At 35.1% G+C, this 21,137-nt stretch overlaps 4 protein-coding genes and 1 non-coding gene across 5 annotated transcripts; 1 reads left to right on the top strand and 4 right to left on the bottom strand.

Moving 5' to 3' along the window:
- The first annotated feature begins 79 nt into the window (after positions 1-79).
- LOC104761245 (exocyst complex component EXO70A3-like) lies at positions 80-4,081 on the top strand. Its single transcript, XM_010484294.2, has 9 exons — positions 80-307; positions 447-647; positions 2,221-2,359; positions 2,465-2,674; positions 2,755-2,960; positions 3,041-3,241; positions 3,344-3,446; positions 3,541-3,770; positions 3,876-4,081. The coding sequence occupies exons 1-9, from the start codon at positions 96-98 to the stop codon at positions 3,979-3,981; spliced, it is 1,608 nt and encodes a 535-aa protein (XP_010482596.1). The 5' UTR covers positions 80-95; the 3' UTR covers positions 3,982-4,081.
- Positions 4,082-5,290: 1,209 nt separating this feature from the next.
- Positions 5,291-5,372, bottom strand: TRNAS-UGA (transfer RNA serine (anticodon UGA)). The gene has a single exon. It is a non-coding gene; the product is annotated as a tRNA-Ser (tRNA).
- Positions 5,373-5,378: 6 nt separating this feature from the next.
- LOC104725749 (actin-depolymerizing factor 12) lies at positions 5,379-6,837 on the bottom strand. The gene is made up of 3 exons (XM_087500012.1): positions 6,565-6,837; positions 5,910-6,169; positions 5,379-5,825 (listed from the first exon to the last, which is right to left on the bottom strand). The coding sequence occupies exons 1-3, from the start codon at positions 6,565-6,567 to the stop codon at positions 5,675-5,677; spliced, it is 414 nt and encodes a 137-aa protein (XP_087356138.1). The 5' UTR covers positions 6,568-6,837; the 3' UTR covers positions 5,379-5,674.
- Positions 6,838-6,988: 151 nt separating this feature from the next.
- Positions 6,989-8,877, bottom strand: LOC104761247 (uncharacterized). Its single transcript, XM_010484296.2, has 5 exons — positions 8,334-8,877; positions 7,949-8,090; positions 7,669-7,760; positions 7,497-7,593; positions 6,989-7,320 (listed from the first exon to the last, which is right to left on the bottom strand). Exons 1-5 carry the CDS (start codon positions 8,628-8,630, stop codon positions 7,160-7,162), a joined length of 789 nt encoding a protein of 262 aa, XP_010482598.1. The 5' UTR covers positions 8,631-8,877; the 3' UTR covers positions 6,989-7,159.
- Positions 8,878-9,368: 491 nt separating this feature from the next.
- Positions 9,369-10,598, bottom strand: LOC104761248 (uncharacterized). The gene is made up of 3 exons (XM_010484297.3): positions 10,391-10,598; positions 9,875-10,204; positions 9,369-9,787 (listed from the first exon to the last, which is right to left on the bottom strand). The coding sequence occupies exons 1-3, from the start codon at positions 10,455-10,457 to the stop codon at positions 9,597-9,599; spliced, it is 588 nt and encodes a 195-aa protein (XP_010482599.1). The 5' UTR covers positions 10,458-10,598; the 3' UTR covers positions 9,369-9,596.
- Positions 10,599-21,137: the final 10,539 nt, after the last annotated feature.

The following is a 21,137-nucleotide window of genomic DNA, read 5'->3' on the forward strand; positions in this document are numbered from 1 at the left end:
TGTCAAATGAGGAAAAAGTCGTCATGACTATGATGAACATTATATTTAACCAAAGTAGTTAGTCATTATGAATAGACCATACACATATATCACAAATGTCTCATGTATTGCACAAGTCTGATCTTCATGAGTTGATAGTACTTGAAGACAAACACAACGATGAATCTATCAAGGTAGACGACGGAGGAAAAGGCAACGCTCATTTTATAGATGAACATCATCTTGTGTTACATAAAGATGGTAAGGTTGATGATAGAACCACAATATATGATCCATTCAAATTCAAAGAGATTCTGGAAAATTACAGGTTCGTCTTTAAATATACAATTTGATTGTCCTTCAAATTTGCTTTTTGCAACACTATTATATATGTTTTTACTTATCATTTTTTATATTAAAAATAAATGGTCTTAGCATTTTTTTATTATCTCCTTCAAAATGTGTAGCAAGCCAATAGAACCTGATCACCTTTTCGAGTGTCTCCCAAGCAATCTTCGGCCATCACCAGACGGTGAAGGTAGTGGCTTAGAGAAAGCCAATTATTCGGTCCCAACAAGCATCCCACCAATGGTTTTGCCTCTCCTTCATGGTTTAGCCCAACAGATGGTTAAAGCTGGTCATCAGCAACAACTTATCAAAACTTACAGGTCCAATTTCTATTTAACTTATTAACTTCTATCATCTTCTATAATATGAGAAGGTTTTTCTCAATTTTTGGTAAAGAGGTGACACTTGGCATGTTATTTATCTAACACCTGTCTTATTTTGTTATTTGGACTTAATTAACTAAATTCATTTGTACTCTGGAACTAAGTAACTACTGGCCAAATTTTTGCGAACTTATAAAAAAATCTAATAATAACTCAACTTATAATTTTTTTTCCTACATAAAAGACCTAAAACTTTTGGTCTAAAATATGCCCCAGAAAAATTGATGCCCTAATCCTTGGCTTCACTTGCTTGGCCTTTGGGTCGGGCTTTGAACCATGTTTTATTTTTACTTCAGGTTGTCGTGTTTGTTGGTTGTGTTAATATTACTACATCATGAAAAAAATGAACTATCATGATTTAATAAGTTGAAAAGGTTAGGTTTTATTCATTTCTTATATTTTAAAATCTCTATTTTTTTCCTTTTTGGACATTCATGTGGTAAAGCAACTTCTTCTTATTGGACGATGCATATGAGTCTTTCCATTGTAAATTTATTTTCTTATTATTCTTCATCTTTAAGGAAAAAAAACGTATTTTAAACTATTATAAAAAAGGAAAATTGTATGTTACTATCATATGCTTTAAAAACTATGTTGTTAAGCTTGTAATGTCTTTTTATCTCATGGTACGATATGAGTTGCAAATTTCTATACTATATCTGATTAATTTGACTTCTATAGTGAGTAGTATATGCTAATTGTATATTGGTATCATATATTTTTAGGAATCTTAGTATCAAATACCGCATTTTCAAAAATACCCATTTTTCTATGTCATTTTTAAATAATACCTTTTGATGTTGTTCATTTTCAAAAATACTCATTTTCTATGTATAAAATAACTACATTCTAAATTTTAGACTTCAAATACTAAACCCTACCCATCAAAACTATATCCTAAATGTAAAATAGAGAACCTAGACCTTAAAAAAAAAATCTTCAAATTAATTTAACATACTGTAATTTGTGTAAAAGAGGGCAAAAATGAAAATGTTTGAAAAAAGTTATTTTTGAAAAAATGTATCTCAAAAATGATATTTCTAACAAATTTTCATATTAGAAAGATGTTCCAAAATTTCTCTAAATAAAAAATAATATTATATGATGAGAAACTCATTGAGTTTCTCACCAATATACATGCTCTAATATGTATGAAAAATCTAAAAGGAAAAAAAACCATAAACACTCTACTATGTAATCAAAAGTATGTCCATGTGTTGAAATACTCTAATACTATATATAAAATGAAAACTCAAATAACATCAAACAAATGAACCCAGAAAAATTAATATGATCAGTATATTTTTAAAATTACAAAAATAACCGTTACTGAGTAAACAAATAAAAACTAATAGTCTCCAAATTACTAAAATTGAACAACAATGTAAGTTAAATCCGTGCGTAGCACGGGATGACTTCTAGTTTATATATATATAGTAGAAGAACTCATTTAAATGATTATATACAGTAGTGATTAATATATAATATATTACTTTTCGTCATTTTGAAGGGATACTCGTAGGGCAGTGTTGGAGCAGAGCCTTCAAAAATTAGGTGTCGAGAGATTTAGCAAAGATGAAGTTCACAAAATGAAGTGGGATATCTTAGGCGCCAAGATAAAGAACTGGATCCATTACATGCGAATATCAGTACGAATTAAACCCACTAATAAAACCATAATATATGTGTGTATAGAATCTATACCTTATAGATTGTAAATGAGATCCCTCTTGATTTGTTGACGTTGAGAACAGGTGAAACTTTTATTTGCTATGGAAAAGAAAAACTGCAACCAAATAATGGATGGTGTGGAGCCGCTCAGGGATCAATCTTTTGCCGAAATCACAACAGTTAGTTTTGATATGCTTCTTAGTTTCGGATATGCTATTGCCATTAGCCGATCACCGGATAAACAGTTTGTTATGATAGATATGTATGAGATAATGAGAGAGTTTCAATCAGAGGTAACATTTATTTACACCTTTTCCAAGTGCTTGTTGTGCTAGCGCATCTGATCTTTCTTTTCCTTTGATTTGGAACATAGTTTGAGTTGCTCTTTGCAAGCAAACCTTGTACCGAAATGAAAGAAGATGCACTGAATCTGACAAAGCTATTAGCTCAGACAGTGCAAGAAACTATTGCTGATTTCGAAGACGCTGTTGAAATGGATACGACTGAAACTGCTGTTATAGATGGATCCGTACATCCGCTAACTAGTTACGTTGTAACATACGTCAAGTACTTGTTCGAGTGAGTTTTTTTTTTCTCTCAAAAACAACTTATCAGTGATTTTTGCATGACTTAACCTTTGTTTCCCGAACTTGAAACAGTTACAAATCGACCTTGAGGCTAATTTTTCAAGAGTTTGATAGTGCTAACGATCCTGATACCGAGCTGAGATCCGCGATTAGGGGGATCATGAGGGCTTTACGGAACAATTTGGATGGTAAATCAAGACAGTACGAAGAGGCAGCATTAACTCAACTTTTCTTAATGAACAATATGTATTACATAGTGAGAAATTTCAAAAGGTTTGGTTCTGCTTCTTTGGCTTCAATTTCTCTTAAACATATATAACCAAAAAGCCTTTTAACTTGTTATCTCAAAGAGACTAACTACTATTTTGTTCACAGGACTGAAGAAGCAAGGAATTGGTTGGGTGATGATTGGGTTCAAACATATGGAAGAATCGTACAACAACACGCACAGCGGTACCAGACAATTTCTTGTAATAAGGTTTGCATCACTTTATAGCTAGGTTATTTGTTGTCACATATGGTAAAGAGTGTTTTCCATCACTTTATTTAAGAGTGTTTTGTCATATATGCAGCTTTTGCAGTGTATCACGGTTCAATCGAGTGATAGCAGTTCGATAGAGGATGAAAATATAACAAAAACATTAGTAGAAGACAAATTTAATACTTTCAACTCTCAATTCGAAGAGCTTCACCAGAGACAATGCCAATGGATAGTTCCGGACATTGAGTTACGCGAATCTCTCAGGCTTGCTATTGCAGAGATTCTTTTACCTCCCTACAAATCTTTTCTCAAACTTAACGGGTACATAAACTTTTAACCAATTTTGGAAATTAGTAATTTGTATGGTTTCTTGTCCTTGAAGAAAGTACAAAAAAAAGTATAATGTTGTTGCTTTGTTTGTCTCAGGCCGATTATAGAAGATGGTAAGAACCCACAGAAGTATATAAGGTTCACTCCTGAGGATCTTGAGCAAAAGCTTAACGATTTTTTCGAAGGACAAAACTTGGATTAAACCCAAAATACACAAATGTAATGATGTTTGTTTTATTTATTTTTTTTTTTTTTGTATAACTGTGAATTTCCATTAATAAAAATAATTGTAACGATTACGATAGCTTAGATTACAAAAGATATTTCTTGCACACAAAAAAATAAAAACAAGAGTGTATCTATTAGCGATTGGGCTCTAGATAAATCTGAGCCAGCTTTCCATGAGTTTCTTAAACTTCTTCCGGTGATTCTTTGCCAGAATGGCATTACGTACTTGTCTATCCAACATTTTGAATAAGACATGAGCAGGTGTGGCGACTCTGTTGTGGTACCTGTTATTCCTCTCAATCCAAATTGTATATATGGTGGCATGTGATACTAATCTCCGGAGCGTTTAAGTTGAGATCGAGTCTTTGATGTCTTGCCAAGCTGAAAAAGCATCCCAAGTGTGGAATACAAACGGGCTATAGCCTAATCTCCGAGTCACTTCTAACCAGATATCCTCACTGAAATCACAACGCAAGAAAAGGTGATCTCTTGTTTCAGGGTGGATATCACAGATGCAGCAGGATGTTGTGTCAACTTGCATTCCGCAGCTTGCTAAACGAGTTCTAGTAGGAAGCCGATCAAAATGAGTGATCCACATCATGAAAGCATGCCTCGGGACCGCTCCTCTGTACCATATATGTGATGTCCAGGGAAGTGGAGGTTGCCTATGCCTTGTAGCTTCCCATGTCTTTTTTGTATTGAGGTGGTCATGATCTGTATCCTCTAAACTCCACACAAACGAGTCTTCTTCTGAGGTTGATGTAGGCTCTGTAATTGTGGACAGGTGAATCTGAAGGAGTTCTGCCTGAGGAGATCTCGCGGGTCGTAGGCACCAACCTGTTGAAGAGGAAACTTGAGCTATGGATCCAGTTAGAGGGATACCTGTTTGGGAAGGACCCGACTGTCCAAACAGTCGAATCAACGAGCGCAGTGGAGTTCACCAGTCGTACCAGAAACTAGGCATGATCCCAGTTTGCATCTGATAAATTGGATGGCCAATGGTGGAGTCCACCAGTAATAATGTTTGTTTCCGTTACATTCTCTCTATTGGCTTTTTTTGAAGCTTATGTGGACTTGTTTTGATTTATCGTTGTAGTGGTTTCCATAATTGTAATATTGATGATGTCAGATAACAAACCTTGTGCAAGATGATTGAGTTTAAAGAGTTTTAATTGGTTCTCCCGCAACCACTTGTTTCTGTAAACAAATGCTAACTGTATGTCATTTTTATTGATGTGGGCTTAATGAGATATATATTAAAGAAAAAAGTAGAAAAATAAAATCGTCGACAGCAGGGTTCGAACCTGCGCGGGCGAAGCCCAACAGATTTCAAGTCTGTCTCCTTAACCACTCGGACATATCGACATTTCGTTGAAGCAAATGTACTGAACGCTTTTATAAATTATTTATTTTTCAACGAATGTATACAACATATTACACGAGACACTACATGGTTTCAACTTGTCCCAAGCGAGAAAAAGTTTAACAAACCCATGTCAGTTTTAAAATGTAACTTAAAAAAAAAAATTAAAAAAAAAATAGTCAAGAGGAGAAAGAATGAATGAAACCAAGACTCAAAGTTACATATAACATGAAGAAATTGTTTGATTGACCATGATTAATTTATGAATATATATAGAAAAGCAGGGAGAAGATATATATGATATCTAGAGAGCTCGACTTATGATGATGTCAAGACTCATCTCGCTCGGATCAGTAGCTTGTAACTCCACCTGAATCCCATCCAATTCTCTCTTGAACCTGTCCTTTGAGCTAGCATACACCATCTTCATCCTTACCCTCGACGAATCCGGTGACCTACCATGCATTAATTCATCATCCATAATATAACATGTTTTAATAATGATTAACATGAAAATGAATGTTCAAAGTTGTATGTACCATGCTATGAAGAAGATCTTGCTCTTCTGGATATTCTCAGTAGTGGTGAAATCAAAGTCATAAACAGCATAGCGGCACTCATTGGGCGGTAGGGCATTGGTGAAATCGTCGTAATTCTCCGCGGGGCTTCCCAGCTTTTCCACCACCACTTGTTGTCCATCTATCCTGAATATTATGAACCTATAGTTTCTCTTCGCTTTTAGCTCCAAAAACTTGAGCTTACACTCGTCCTCTACCGCCATCCCAGATGCCGCATTCGCCTTTTTATATCAGTCAAACACAAAATATTAATCAAAAACACCGTTAAGTCTCTATATAACATTTTTTGCGTTTACAGAACATTTTCAGTTCTTCATAAGTCTTTATAGGAATAAAATTGGGATGAATATAACATTCATCCTAATTCCAAAACTATATACATCCCATTCCTACGTTTCTCTAACTTCCATTTTCAATTCATCTCTAATCACATTCATGTTTCTTCCATTTATTCTTCTTGCAAATACCATTTAAAATAGTAAAAGATACGGTTTTACGTGGAAAACAATAAAACACTATTAAAATATGTAAACGCAAACATAAACAACATTGGAAACATCTAACTGCAATATTCTCATTACATAAAGGTAGAAAAAGGGGAATAGAGAGAACACACCATGGCGTTTGCTTGATGAAGAAGGTAAAAAACCTAAGATAACAAATCAATTGGAGAAAGAAAAATAGGACTTTGTAGTTTTTTTTGTTTTGTCCTCTTTTGTGGGAGGAGAGATGAATAATAGATTGAAGGAAAAGGAAACTGAAAATTTTTTGTGAAAGAAAAAAATTCTTAATTTGATTTGAAGAGGCCAACGGAGACGAACTCGGACAAACCATTAATGCTTTCTCCCTCTTTTAACAACAAAACCATACCTTTTTTTCCTCTCTGTCCTTCAAATTCTCGCCTAACCAATCCTTTCTTTCCGCACAGTTTGCTTCTTACTCTATATTTAGCATATTAACATCCTTATCCGAGACTATGTTAGTCTTAGGATTTGGTTGACAAATCAGTTTACGGTTTGTTTTTTTCGGTTTAGAAGATATTTCAGAAACAGAATTGACTCTGAGGTTTGGTGGTTCAATTACATAGCATTGTTCAAAATCTTAAATAGCAGCCGTCCTTACACAAACTCTATAAAGCAAACCAGTGAACAAAAATTTGATACTTCCTACAAAATTGATGACCTTTCAGATCTTCTTGTTTCATTGTGTGTTCATCCAACGAAATTGACAATCTTTGGACCTTGTTTCTTTTTAGGGTTCTTCTCATCTGAATCATCAGAGATCTTGATGCTTTTGGGCTCTTCAGTGAAATCGTCCTCAAGATCGTCCCCACTAAGCTTAGTGAGCTTTCCTCTTGGTGTAGCATCAAATCCTGTCGTTTTAAGCGGGAATCAAGTTATGATCTTTATAAATAAAAAAAAAGAGATTAGCAATTTACTACTATCCAAAATCACTTGAACGGTAGTTCAAATGAAAGAGAAACTACTTGACTAGGATAACAAGTTAGAAGCTCAACAATTGAAAGAGTGTAACAAAGGAAAACGTTACTTGAACTCCTCTTTGGTTGGGCTGACTCTTGGGTGGCTTTATCGGGACAGTCTTTGACGAGATGCGCCACACTCCCGCATACTTTACAACACCCACCCTGCAAAAGAAAGCCCATCAACATATCAAAATCGTCTTCTCTGAGGAAGATCAAAACAAGATTTGAGCATTGTACCATTGGGTAGATTCCATGCTTGTTTTGAGGACAGTTCTTGCTTATGTGCCCTTGTCCCTTGCATATGAAACAACTTGCAAATTTGGTCCCTCCTACAAAAGCATCAAAACGGCAACCAAATTTAATCTTCTTAACTTTTAAAGCACAACGATGAATAGAATAGAGCCACAAGTACAATTTTATGGGTAAATACTATCAACACTCCAAATAACATGAACTACACTTCAGTCAACAACTCTTAAAAACAGCTGATAAGAGAAACGAACAGGGACAGACTTACCATCTTCCAAAGGGTAAGGACAATGAGAAAGTGAATGGCCAGTATCTCCACAATTGTAACAGAGCTTCTTCTCAAAGCTGTCATCTTTCTTGTCTGGGCAGTTTTTTAGGCTATGCCCTCTTCTCCTACATTGCAAGCATATCTACAAGCAATATAACAAAAGTTACAAAACCTTAACTACCAAAACGAAACATTCCCTTTCTACTAACCAACAAGTGACTATGTTATCAACAGTCGGAATTAACTTCAACCATCAAAAGATTCATCTTTTAACTAAACCCTAAATTGGATTCTCTCACAAGAGCTACCAAAACCTACTCAATCCTAAAACCAAATTGAACCAAAACCCTAATCACAAAACCAATGGCTAAAGAAAAGAACAAACCTTGTTTCTCTCCCACTCAGCTTTTTCAGGGCAGAGCTTAGCAATATGGGTTTTGGAGTGACAGATAAAACAGCCTTCTCCAGGTTTCATACCAGGAACTCGGAGAGGATGCCTCGTCGAAGAACCTTTTCTCTGAGGTCTATCAGTGGAGGATCCAGGTTTCTTTTTCTTAAACAAGCTCTTCTTCTTCTTCTTCTTGTCAGGGTCCTTTGGTGGCGTTGGTTCTGCTTTTGGAAACAGCTCTGGATGAGCTTCTTTGTATCGCTTCTGAGCAAGTCTACGCCTTTGGTTCACCATTCTCGACTAACTGTATACAGGGATTGAGAAGGATTGATTTTTCCGCCGGCGGCGATAGAGGCAGTGAAGACCAGAGGGAGACCACAAAGTTGTTAGCTTCTTGGTTCGTTGAGAGAGACGCAGGCACGGATGTTGTGTTTTTTTTAACGGGCTTGGCTTCATCAGGCCCAAATCTTCTTAAACCTAATAACTTTCTTTGGGCTTTAAAACGCGATTTGTTCACGATTACAGAGCGTCTAAAATCAACATTTTAATGTTTTAGTATCTTTTTGTGATTTTCTTAAATATTGATTTTTTGGTATTTTGTTTGATATTATTGGTAAATATTTGATGTTGTAAAAATGTGTAGTTCAGTAAATAATTAAAGCTTAAACAAGTTTGTGGGTTTGGTTTTTGGACTTTTCAATTTTAACAGACAGATGACGTTTTAATTTTTTTTTTTCCCTTAAAACAAGAAAACATGGTGAAATCTTATCAATTTTCTTACCATAATGATGGTATGACAAATTTATTATCACATACATGATTTTTGTTTGCAATTTTTGTATCCTAAAACTGATGGGGTTACTTCAAATTTTAGAACAGAGACCGAGTCAAAGTATTGTTTGAGAGTCTGTCCTGCCTAACTTTACTACATAAGCATGGAAAAACTTATCCCACTGTATGAGAATGTTTCCATTACTACGGTATCAACTAGGAATGGACAAAGTGCACGGTTAAAACGTTTACTTGTTCTCATGAGAAAAACTCAAATTATTTGATTTTAATATAAGACGTTACTCGTACATATAAGTTATACAAGAACGGGCACCTAATCTTACCTCGTGGCTCGTGGTGTGTTTTATGAAATACTACATATATATAAGCAAAAACATTACATCGGACTAAACATAAATCTCTTGATTATTCTCTTCGGGAACTCATGACATGGTACGTGTTGATCTCCCCCCTTATTATTTGTCTTAATTAATACGGTGAAGGTGCCGGCACATTAGGCATGATGTCGACTGAAGTAGCCGGCTCCGGTGCCATCTCACCCAACCTGACTGGTCCAACTGGTCCAAGAGTGTCCATTGCAATTCCCGAGCTCCTAATTTCTGACATTGCTCTTCTTGTCTTCCCTCTTTGTGATTCACATAGCTTTGGCAAAAACACTCCTATTGTAAACCAAACAAACAAATTAAAACAGACTTCTATTAGAGAAAATAGTAATTGAAACCTGAACCGGTCTCTTAACACCGTACCTTCGCCAGCAGCAAGGTTGAAGAAGAGATCAACGACGTTAGGGCACTGGTTGAAGCATTTAGCCGAGCAGAGCTTCTGTGTAAACCGAGATTCCAACAATGCGTCCGAAGATATACCCAAAGATTTACGGTCTAGACCACACGCTTCAATGCACTCGTTTGATTCAATTATGTTTGTGACCTTGTCCGATTCTATCCCGGATGATCGACACGAGTACACCTCGATCCCACTCCTCCTCAGGCTCTTCTCCAAAACGCAGCGTTTTCCTGTCGACGAGACCGCGAAGGCGCACGTGTCTTCATCAAGATTCTCGCACTTCACTTCGTGCCCTACGAAGTTGATTCAAATGCTACTTTAACATTTGTACATCATGCAATAACAATAGTGTATACCTTTGAATTTTTCTTTAGTTAAGCTGAACATATAGTCGAGAAAGTTACATAATGTTTTATAATAGAATTATGTAACTTGTATACATGCAAGATAATTTCGATATAGAAAGCGAAGAAACTTACCTAGCGTCGTTTGCGAATAGATGGCAAGGAGAAGCATAGAAGTAACAAATACCGTCTTCATAGCCATGTTGTGAAGTGGAGACACTCAAAGAGAATAATAAAGAAAATGTTGAGAGCAAATTTGCCTAACGAAGAGGAAATGTTTCTTTTGGGTTCGGTTTATAGGTGTTGGAACGATAGCCTATTTATAGAAGAATAACAAATGAATAATTTAAATTTAAAAATATTAAAAGATTTATAAATTTTTATATTCTTTCACTAATTTCAATGAGTAACGACAGTACTGTTTGACAAATGAAACACCAAGGAGATCGTTTTACATGGATGGATGGAGTCGTGGTTAGATTAGTTAGGCAAAAAAACTTTGATTAATCAACAATGTTTCCATCTCAATAGAAAAGTATGTGAAATGGAAAATTCTGCTTGACGTATATAATAATTCCGTTGTAAATGCCGAAGATTATGCAGTCAAAGTCGTGATGTGAAAACTTGACTCACTTTTTCCCAAAATCTGGCATAAAACCATATTCCCCATAGGTAATAATTTTGGTGGACTAATTGAGTCTTTTTTACTTAATTTTATATATGTATAGACCAAGTAAACAATATATAGATCTATAAATTCGTACGTACGTAAGCTTTATAGTGGATTCTTTTTTTTTTTTTGGGGGGGGGGGGGGGGGGGGGGGGGGGGGGTAAGAATTGATAGGGTATTTTGATTAATACTGTAATGCATAGTTATTTAATAAGGTGAGAAAAGTAGTTCGGATGGGGAAAAAAACAAACAAAAGAGATGTTGTTTCTCCGTAAATGACGGCATATAGTCGAGACGTGGAGATTACTGCCAAAGTTTTGTACCATGCTTTATCGACAGTGAAACTTAATGGGACAGTCACGAGTCGTCCTTATTAGTTAGATATTTATTTTACTCTAATAGATCCAAAATTCTGTTGTCCAGAATTACGCTAGACGTTAAATATACGTGAGATCAGTATATGGTTCCATAAACCTAACCAAAACCGACTTTGTCTGTTTTAAGGTTCAATGACTGATTTAGTAGTTACGATTTAATCCGATCAGTTTTAAGAAGGCCGACATAAAATGGCCATGATGCGATGATCATAGCGACCTAGTCCGCTGGAAAATGGTGAGGAGACTGCAGTACCGGGACGCCTCCTTTGAGAAGAACTGAAGAACATGTAATCCAAATCTAATGCATTTATTCAATCAAATCAATTATGCCTCCCACTATATATGTAGATTCAAAAACGTGGTTTACCTTCTTGTACGTACTTAATATGATACAATTATAGTTCACATTTAATATGCTTTTAAATATCTATCTTCATTTAGCAGCCCAACTTTTTAAAAGTGAATTTCTTATAATAATATATTACTAACTAGGTTTTACCCGTGTTGTACTACTGGTCTATTATTTTGTTGATATAATACTGTAATGGTTTAGAGGTGCTTGTAGTCAATGGTGAATTGCATATATATATACTGTTAACGGTTGTAGGTAAGGATTTTGTAGAAACTCTTGATTCGTAAGTTGAGCATATAAATTTTACGATTTGGTTAGTTATAATTTATGAATGAATGATATGACATATTCTTATTATGATTCTCAATTGATAATTGATATTATTGGATTAATAGTTTACATTTAAAGCTAATAAGATCTTACCAAATCTGTAATCGTTTATTAAATGCAAATTAGATATTTCCTAAGATATATTCATCTTGAATTAGTTGTTATATTATAGGGATGTGATTAAGAAGATGTGATTACATAATTTGTGTTATCATTTCTTTTTGTCAAACTCGGCCCTAGAAATTCGGCATGCATATTAGATCTTTCCTAAGATACAATTGGCAATAATTAACATTAATTGGATGTAAATAAGTACGCTATGGATTAAAAACGGACCCAAAATATTTGGCAATCTTAAGGAGGATCCGGATAATTGAATCGGTTATAATTTTAGTTAAAAACCCGACCCGAAGTTGGCAATAAGTGATGGCACCCTATTGTACTCCAAAATTGTATTCTGAGCTCTATATGTGGATATACCTGTTTGGTTACAAATATAGTAAGACAATTTTTAAAATATATATCCGTTTATAAAAATTCAAATCACATCATATGCTGGAAAAAAATCTAAAATTTTATTAACTTTATGTATTAAATAGTAATTAAAATAATGAAATATAAGATTAAATAAAAAGGAAAGGAGAATTATATTTTAATCTAACATATTGATTTAAATTAGGTAGATAGATTTTAGGAAATTAATATTATCATAATTAAATAATTGTATTTGGTTGTAAGAATTTCAGAGAATTTAGTTGAGACTTGTTTGTATACAAAAATAAGAAAGGTTGACACAAATACGTACTTCACAAATGTTAAGATAGATATATAATCATCAAATTTAGACAAAACCTATTTTATTTCTGGATCTTGCATGTGGAATAACAAGTAATTTATCATTTAAGATATTTCTAATAATTAGTTAACTATAATTGATTTCACAGTATAAAGATTTGATGTCAATTTTCTGTTACGTGTCAACTATAGAATTAGGAGATTTAATATGTTTCGGTACCGTTAGGAAACTTCCATAGTTTCCTCGACAAAGAAGAAAACTTGCCATGTTCTCAACCTCTTTGTCTTTATTAGACAAACAGTCCTATATATGTATCATGTGGTTAGCGGTTTACTAAAGTCTCACCATAATTAATTTAGCGATTTATCGTGTCATTTCACCAATGGGCAATGGTAGTACTGTGTATATGGGACACAGCTCTGTTTTTCGTTTTTATCTTGGACTAAACAATGAAAACGTGATAGCGACAGGAATATCATGTTACTATTATACATATGACCTATATTTATATGTTGAAACATTCAATCCATACAGAATATACAATCAAATCATTCACGCAAGTATTGTTAAAACATTTAAACCATGGGCCGGCAAACGAAATAGCCCATTCAATCCAATAGATCAGTTTTCCATACGTACGGAGAATTATTATCCTTCGAGACAAGACTATCACTCTATCAGGTACTACTAAGAAAATGTGGTGGTCCTAAGGAGAATTAGTTTTCACTGATTATGTATCAAGGCTACTTTGTGCAAAACTTGCATTGAGTTTTAGAGGCTTTCAACGCTGTAGAAGCATTTTTAAAAAATAATAAAAAATTGGACCTTTTACGGGTTGTGACAATTGAAAATGAGTACAGAATAACGAAATCTCAATATGTATAACAAGATCACTTCTACTGTATACATGTATATATATGGAATTGAAGAAGCGTTTGTAAAATATGTTATGGTGTTAGAGAACCGACCCTTTTGACCCGAACCAACCTTTTTGGCCCTCAAGTTGAAGTATTCCTTCTTTGATCTCTACTAACATATTCATAGACGAAATATATATATATATATATATATATATATATATATATCAGCAGTCATTGATCCCGTCATCCCGATATATATAGACTTTTATTCTTCTTTTTACTTCTAATTTGTTTGGATTGTTATGTACCTTAGATATGACAGGTTCAGCCTCTTGTGAGTTGTTTCTCCTACTGTTGGAGAACAAATAGTGTAGACGAAAACAATCTCAGAAAAACCAGTTGGTGAATATATATCTAAGAAAACATATACATTGTTCTTTTATTTATTCTCAAACCGCACTGAAACACACGTTGACTGGATGAGTAGTACTAGACTAATGTGTCTAAACATATAAGGGAATCACAAAATGAAACCTTTCCCCTTAGCTTGGTATTCTAAATACCATATTTGATCTCATACAAAAATAAAAGTTTCTCATAAAATAAATAGAAGAATGGTTACTTAAAGAGTAGCGCAATTCTGCTGATTCAAAAAAAAAAATGAAAACAGAATTATATTTATAAATTATTTTTTGATTTTAAATTACTTCTCAAATTTTATTTATCAAAAAGAAACGATAAATAATAAATGAAACTAGTTATCAAATTAATGCATGTAACATTACTTTGTTGAATGAAGAAAATCTTATGTACTTTTCAATACCGTTTGTTTTGGTTACAAAACAAATAACTTAGTTTGTGCGTCAGCACTGATGATTCAATTTTGTCAAGACAAATAACTTATTGCGTGCACTGATTCAATTATGTCAATCAACCCAACGAGTTACATGTTGGTTAAATCATGAAAGCGATCGCTAGACCTAGACAGATGAATCAACTTGTGTGGATGGAAGGAAACTTTATAGAAGCAAAGATTCTAAGATATTCTAAGTTCTTTTTTTAGATTTGGAAATAAATTCAACAGACTCAGAAAAAAGCTATCCAGATTTAGATTTTTTGACATTTTTGGATATCCAGTTTCGTCAAATATAAATTAAAATGTTCAAATACTAATACATATCAATAAAATATAAATTAAATTTATCAAACAGGTAAAAAATGTCAATTATTCTTTTCGGACTATTTTTATACGAAATTTTAAAAATATTTGTTAGGGACATTCTTAAAAAAAATGTTATACTTTCGTAATCAACATGGTCTTGAAATTTATGGTTTAGGCGATCATGAGACATAGATATTAATTTATTAGAAAGATATTGATTAAATGGGTAAGTATAAGTCTAACGTTTACACCATCTAATCTCATTTTATTTGATGTTTAAAGTTTTAACAGATAGATTAAAGAATCGTTTAGTATTACTATTATATTTAATCACTATTTAACCAAGAAAAAACAAACTAAAATATCCAAAATCTAACTATAAAACATGAATTAATTAATTGATTTTAAGTACATTAAAAATAAAACATCACTTCAAGTGAAACATTTTTTTGGGTTGAAACATCAGTTATTACAATATGCAAGGAATAGTTGAATGCAACAAACTGCCGCTTGTGATTTTCTAAGTCGTCGATGAGTAAAGGTCATAAATATTATATAGAACTTTTTTGCCCTAGTTTCAAATATGTTAGCAACTGTTTTGACGAAGCTAAAGATTCAATTTCATCATATCATGGATGTTCACAATATCCTTTCATATGGTCCACTTTTTTTTTGGGGGGCGGGGGGGGGGGGGGGGGGGGGGGGGGGGGGTGCAAAGTCATAAGATCACTTAACACTTAACATTGAAGTGCATATGCGTTTTATATAATTGACGAACTCAAGACGAAGACGTGTATATGCATTATCGGCAAGTGATAAATGTCTTACCCCAAAATGTTTTATCTCATGTAATCCATGTTTTTATTTTCTTTTTTGAAAAATGGGACTTTTAACATAATCCATGCTGTTACCCAAAATGTTCTATAAGTGAGCCATGTAATGTAACCCAACCAAAAATGGGGCAAATTGGCTTCAAACGTACGATATAAATTTTTAATATAGTATTTTCAATAAAACAAAAGGTATATATACTCATTTTCAATTATTACTTGAAGCTCCTTTAGACTTTAGTAACGTGAAGCACGTGAAAACGAAGTAGGAGACAACATGTACGTATTACGTATATATAGACGTAATATAGATCGATATAATCCCAAACCAATTAGATAATGTTCTAACTTTGGCATGGAGGAGATAATTATATTGCTTTGGGAAAACTGTGGTGAACATATAATATAAACTTATCTTGTCTAGCTTATCTAGAGTTTGACTTTGCTATGTTTACTAATTAATGTCTATATAGATATGCTTATAGAGTTTGACTTGCACCCTTATAAGTTATAAATTCGCCGACCACTCTTCATTCTGAAAGTGGTAAAACTTTTATAAGTTTTTTTTTATTTGTTAAAGGATTTTCATAAATATATATAAAAGATCAAGTTTACATAATATAACTAATACAAGCAAAGAAAAAAGAACTAGGACTGAATGATTGAAAACAAATAAATACCAAAAAAAGCAGACCGAAGAAAGGAAAGAAAAAGCAGAGTCGAAAGCTTGTCAAGAAACTTAATACAATCAACATTGAAGAAGAGAGATCCCTCTCTTCAAACCCAATCGCAACATAGAACTACATTTGTTATTTATAGTGGAGATGATGCTTGTTGCTACTGAACTGGGGAGACCGAAAGACTTTCATGGAATCGCCGATTTCTCTCTCTCCACAGTTCATAGATTGTACCCTGCCAACCTTGAAGGAGAGCAAGTTTTGTATGCTTTGATGCTGAAACTGTTGGCATCCAAAGGAGGATCTAGTCCCAAAGAAGAGGAGGATATGATATCTTAAGTCTTTGTGTTATCAAACTCCACACTTCAGCCGAAAAGGCACATTCGAAAAAAGGTGATTTCGAGATTCAGGTGCCAAACCACAAAGAAGACAATCTAACTCAATATCTACTCCCCAAGTAGACAAACGATCAAGAGTTGGGTTGCGATTCAGTATAAATAGCCATGAGTTTATAGCATGCTTTGGAATGACAGCTTTGTGCCACACAAGAGGGGCCCAAAATGTTACTTGATTCGAAAGCCTAACAACATTCCACACAGCTTTAGAAGAGAAAGATTGTTTTATACCGTTTATTGCCCAGACTGGAATATCACTTGCTGATGACATAGTAATGGTAGAGATAAAAGCGTGGAGAAGAACTTGTCTCTCTAATCTGGCACTAGGAAGAGACCATCCATTCTCATTTCTCAATTCAGCGACAGTTGAAAACAAAGGGATCCCTAAGTGACTAGGCCCATCTGAACCAAGGAAATGGTAGAGAGATCCAAAAGGAGTCCATGGATCCCACCAAAAGAAAGTAGAATCACCATTTCCAATATGGATGCTAAGAAATTTAAGAGCTTTGGAACGAAGCTTAAGTAATTTTTTGAAGTTCCAAGAGTAAGAAGCATTCTTTTCATTGAGTGCCCATAAAGGAGATGTAGAAAGATACCTACTTTTTATCCAGGCCACCCAAAAAGAACCAGCTCTAGAAAACAACATCCAAAGAAGTTTCAAAGCACATGTTTCGTTCCAACTACTAATGTGCCTCAAACCAAGTCCACCTTCTAACTTAGGGAAGCAAATGTTAAACCAAGACACTCTAGCACCTGAGGGAGTGTCTACCTTTCCATGCCAAAGGAAAGAGCTGCAAAGACTGTTAATTTTTCTAATAACCTTCTTAGGGAGGAAGAACGCACTAGTCCAAAAACCTATAATTCTGAGGATAACTGAAGATAAGAGAGTTAACCTACCAGCCAAACTCAGAAACTTATGAGTCCAACCATTCAGTTTCTTCCGAATTTGAGATAGCAAAGGATCACAATCTTTCACTGAAAGCTTTTTGGAACATAGGGGAAGACCTAAGTACCATACTGGAAGAGTGGAAGAAGTCAAATTAAAAACAGTCTTTAACCAGTTCAAGTTATCCTCACTTACACCGGAACAAAACAAGGAGGTTTTCTCAATATTCATTGTCAAACCAGAGATTTCCTCAAATTTTGCAAGAATAGACATAACTCCGCTCAAAGAATGCTCTGATCCCTCTAAGAAGATTAATAAATCATCAGCAAACCATAGATGAGTAAGCTGAAGGTCCTCACACCCAGGGTGGTACTTGAAAAATCCTTCTAGAGCAGCTTTATTCAACATTAAGGATAACGAACAGAATTGGGGATAAAGGATCCCCTTGACGCAGACCCGTCCTTCCTTTAAAGAAGCCTGAAGTAACCCCATTGATATTAATACTGAAAGACGGAGAACACACACAAGCTCTGATCCAGTTAATGAAAATAAGAGGAACCTTATAAGCCTGAAGAGAATCAAGAAGAAAGTCCCATCTAACTGAATCAAAAGCTTTTGAGATGTCAACTTTGAGTGTGATTCTTTCTCCACCAGAATTAAGATGATAACCTTGCATAACTTCTGAAGCAAGAAGCACATTCTCTATTATAAGCTTGTCCTTTACAAATGCGGTTTGGTTTGGAAGTATAAGGTCAGGAAGCAGACTATTTAATTTATCTAACAAGAGACGAGATATGAGCTTGTAAACCGTATTAAGACAAGAGATGGGTCTGAAGTCCTTCAATTCAACAGCCCCTGGCCTCTTTGGAACTAGGATAAGAGATGTGGAATTTAAGGTAGTTGGGATAAAGGAATCATGAAAGAACTGGAGCACACTCAATGTTAATTCTTGCCCAATAATAGACCATGTAGCCTTGAAGAACTCTACAGGAAATCCATCTGGTCCTGGTGTTTTATTGAGAGGCAACTTGAGAAGACAAGCTCTTATAGCTTCAGCAGAGAAAGGAGAGGAGAGAGAAGATTGCTGCTCAATCGAACAAGTTGTATGGATTAAAGAACTAAGGAGCTCAGGTAAATCAGGACAAAATCTGCCTCTAACTGAACGTAGGATCCCAGCAAAATAGACGATAGCTAGATCATGAGTTTCTTAGAGAGATGAAGTGAAAGTTCCATCCGGTTTCAACAGAAATTTGATGGCATTTTCTAGCATTCCTAGCCGTAGTAACCTTATGGAAAAAAGAATTATTAAAGTCACCTTCACCCAACCATCTTAGACGAGACTTTTGTCTGTAAAAACTCTCCTCCGCAAGACTAAGATGCAACCACCCCTCCAAAGCTAATTTTTCATTCTGAATATTGATCTGAGAAGGGACATTCAAAGCTAACAGCTGAAGATCATCAAGCTTGGAGTGAGCCTCAACAACTCTCTTTTCTAAGCCACTAAAATTTTTCTTCATCAAATCTTTTATAGGCTTTTTCATCATTCTCAGCTTGAAACATAAGTCTTTAAGAGTAAGAACTGATATACCAACATGTATCCAAGCTTCCGTAACAGAATCCAGAAAACTTCGATGCTTTGTTAAAAGCGAAAAAAAATTAAATGGCCTAGTACCATAAAACGGAGGAGGCGAGACGATCTTTATATGACCATGTGTATGATCAGAGAACTCAGGGGCTTGAAAGGTACAAAAACTAAAAGGGAATCATAGCAGCCAACAACCATTCACCAAGCATCTATCTAGTTTTTTCCCAATCGGATCTCCTGATCTTTTGTTCGTCCAAGAAAATTTAGGTCCACAAAAGGGAAGATCAAAGAGACCTAAGTCAGCTAAACAGTCTCCAAACATACGCATACCTCTTGTAGAGCTGACCGTATTATTATTTTAGGTTTCTGCTGGACTAAGAATCTCATTGAAATCCCCATTAATCATCCACGGCTTGTTTGCTAAACAGAGAGATGTGTATCTATCATGAAGTGAACTCAAAAGCTTTTTCCTTTCCTCTTCCTCGGTAGATGCATAAATCGCTGTGTAAATAAGAACTGACCCATCCTCCAAAGAAACCTCACAAGTAATTGACTGAAGGTCAACAAAAAGAACTGTTGCTTTAGTCGAAGCTTTGAAAATGATCCAAATCTTTCCTAACTCCGAGAACCAGTAATTAGACAAAAGAGACCACTCTGAACCAAGAACTGACATAATAAAATCCTTACTAGCTTCTTTAACATTTGTCTCCAACAAAGCTCCAAAAGTGACAGGACGACTACGAAGCCAGTTATAAAGAGGTCGATGCTTTGAAAAATCATTAAGACCTCGCACATTCCAAAAAAAGTTGTCTGACATATAAACAGATTATGGAGTGTGACGCTTCCCTCTTTGCAGGGAGAGAACGCAACCTTGAGCAGGTGAGATTTGGCCATACCTTTTTCTCTTTGATTTCTTATCTTTGGAGGAGGCTGAAGAGGGAGAAGAACCATAGAGAACCAGCGAAGAAGACATCTCACCCAAGACCAAAGCATTTTCCTCTACTGATAACAGTTCAAAAGAGTTTGAGATGGAAGTAGAAGGTTGAACCACTGAGAGTAAAGGCGAGGAGAGAATACTAGGGGTGGCCAATTCAGGCAACTGAACAGAATTGGTCGAAGCTACATCCAAGTCCACAGAAGAACATTCATGAGCAAGGGGTAACCCAGATGGAGCGGAAACAGAGGGAGCTCTGATAACCTGAGAGGAAGTAGGTAAATCCTCTTTTCCATGAACCATAGAATCTGAAGTAGGGGTCGAAACTTGTTTAACATGGCCTTCAGACACGGGTTTCCAAACCTGTTGCTTTTCCACATGAGTTGATGAAGAAGCATTATTTCCAGGTCCTTTAGGGGTTTGCTTCTCTTTTCCAGCCAAAGAAGATTGCATATGTGAATTAATAACAGTAGGACAAAGTGAAGCTTTATGTCCAATTTCATTGCAAAGAGGACAAAGAGGAGGTAACCAAGGGTAAGAGACATTAAGAAGCAAGACATTTCCATCATCTCGTTCTATTTCCAGCACCGATGGAAGAGGTTTCATAAGATCTACAATTACTTTTACCTCGGCAGAGTTGACACTAGTGAAAGGTTTATGATCCACTGCTCGCCCCAACGGCCTACAAATGATACTTAAACCCTCTGGAGTGATTAAATCAAAAGGGATATCCTTAATAGATGTCCAAACTGGCGCTTTCTCTAATGAAGGAGGAGTAAAACTGAATTGTGACTTCCAAGCCGTGACAAAGAACGGAGAGTCACCTACATACCATAATTCATGTTGCAGCACCCTATTCCTTAACGATGGAGAGGGGATATGGAATAGAAAAGCATTGGAGGTCAGTTTATGAACTGTGACTCTTTTATCTTTACCCCACAGAAAGTTTAAAACACCCCAAATCTTCCCATAAGATGGAGTCGTACTATAGAAGATGCCCACAATGAAATTTTCATGAAGCTTTGCAC

This window comes from Camelina sativa, chromosome 18, assembly GCF_030686135.1.
Source record: "Camelina sativa cultivar CO46 ecotype springtype chromosome 18, ASM3068613v1".
Classification (NCBI taxonomy): Eukaryota; Viridiplantae; Streptophyta; class Magnoliopsida; order Brassicales; family Brassicaceae; genus Camelina; species Camelina sativa.

Coding starts and splice junctions, on each gene's coding strand:
- LOC104761247 (XM_010484296.2), bottom strand. CDS start 8,630: ATGGTGAACCAAAGGCGTAGACTTGCTCAGAAGCGATACAAAGAAGCT. Junction 7,761..7,948: donor TCCTTACCCTTTGGAAGATG/GTAAGTCTGTCC, acceptor ATGCTTTTGTAG/GAGGGACCAAATTTGCAAGT. Junction 7,321..7,496: donor CCAACCAAAGAGGAGTTCAA/GTAACGTTTTCC, acceptor TTAAAACGACAG/GATTTGATGCTACACCAAGA.
- LOC104761248 (XM_010484297.3), bottom strand. CDS start 10,457: ATGGCTATGAAGACGGTATTTGTTACTTCTATGCTTCTCCTTGCCATC. Junction 10,205..10,390: donor CTATTCGCAAACGACGCTAG/GTAAGTTTCTTC, acceptor TCAACTTCGTAG/GGCACGAAGTGAAGTGCGAG. Junction 9,788..9,874: donor CAACCTTGCTGCTGGCGAAG/GTACGGTGTTAA, acceptor GGTTTACAATAG/GAGTGTTTTTGCCAAAGCTA.
- LOC104761245 (XM_010484294.2), top strand. CDS start 96: ATGTCTCATGTATTGCACAAGTCTGATCTTCATGAGTTGATAGTACTT. Junction 2,961..3,040: donor TACGTCAAGTACTTGTTCGA/GTGAGTTTTTTT, acceptor AACTTGAAACAG/TTACAAATCGACCTTGAGGC. Junction 3,447..3,540: donor AGACAATTTCTTGTAATAAG/GTTTGCATCACT, acceptor TCATATATGCAG/CTTTTGCAGTGTATCACGGT.
- LOC104725749 (XM_087500012.1), bottom strand. Junction 5,826..5,909: donor AAGATCTTCTTCATAGCATG/GTACATACAACT, acceptor AATGCATGGTAG/GTCACCGGATTCGTCGAGGG.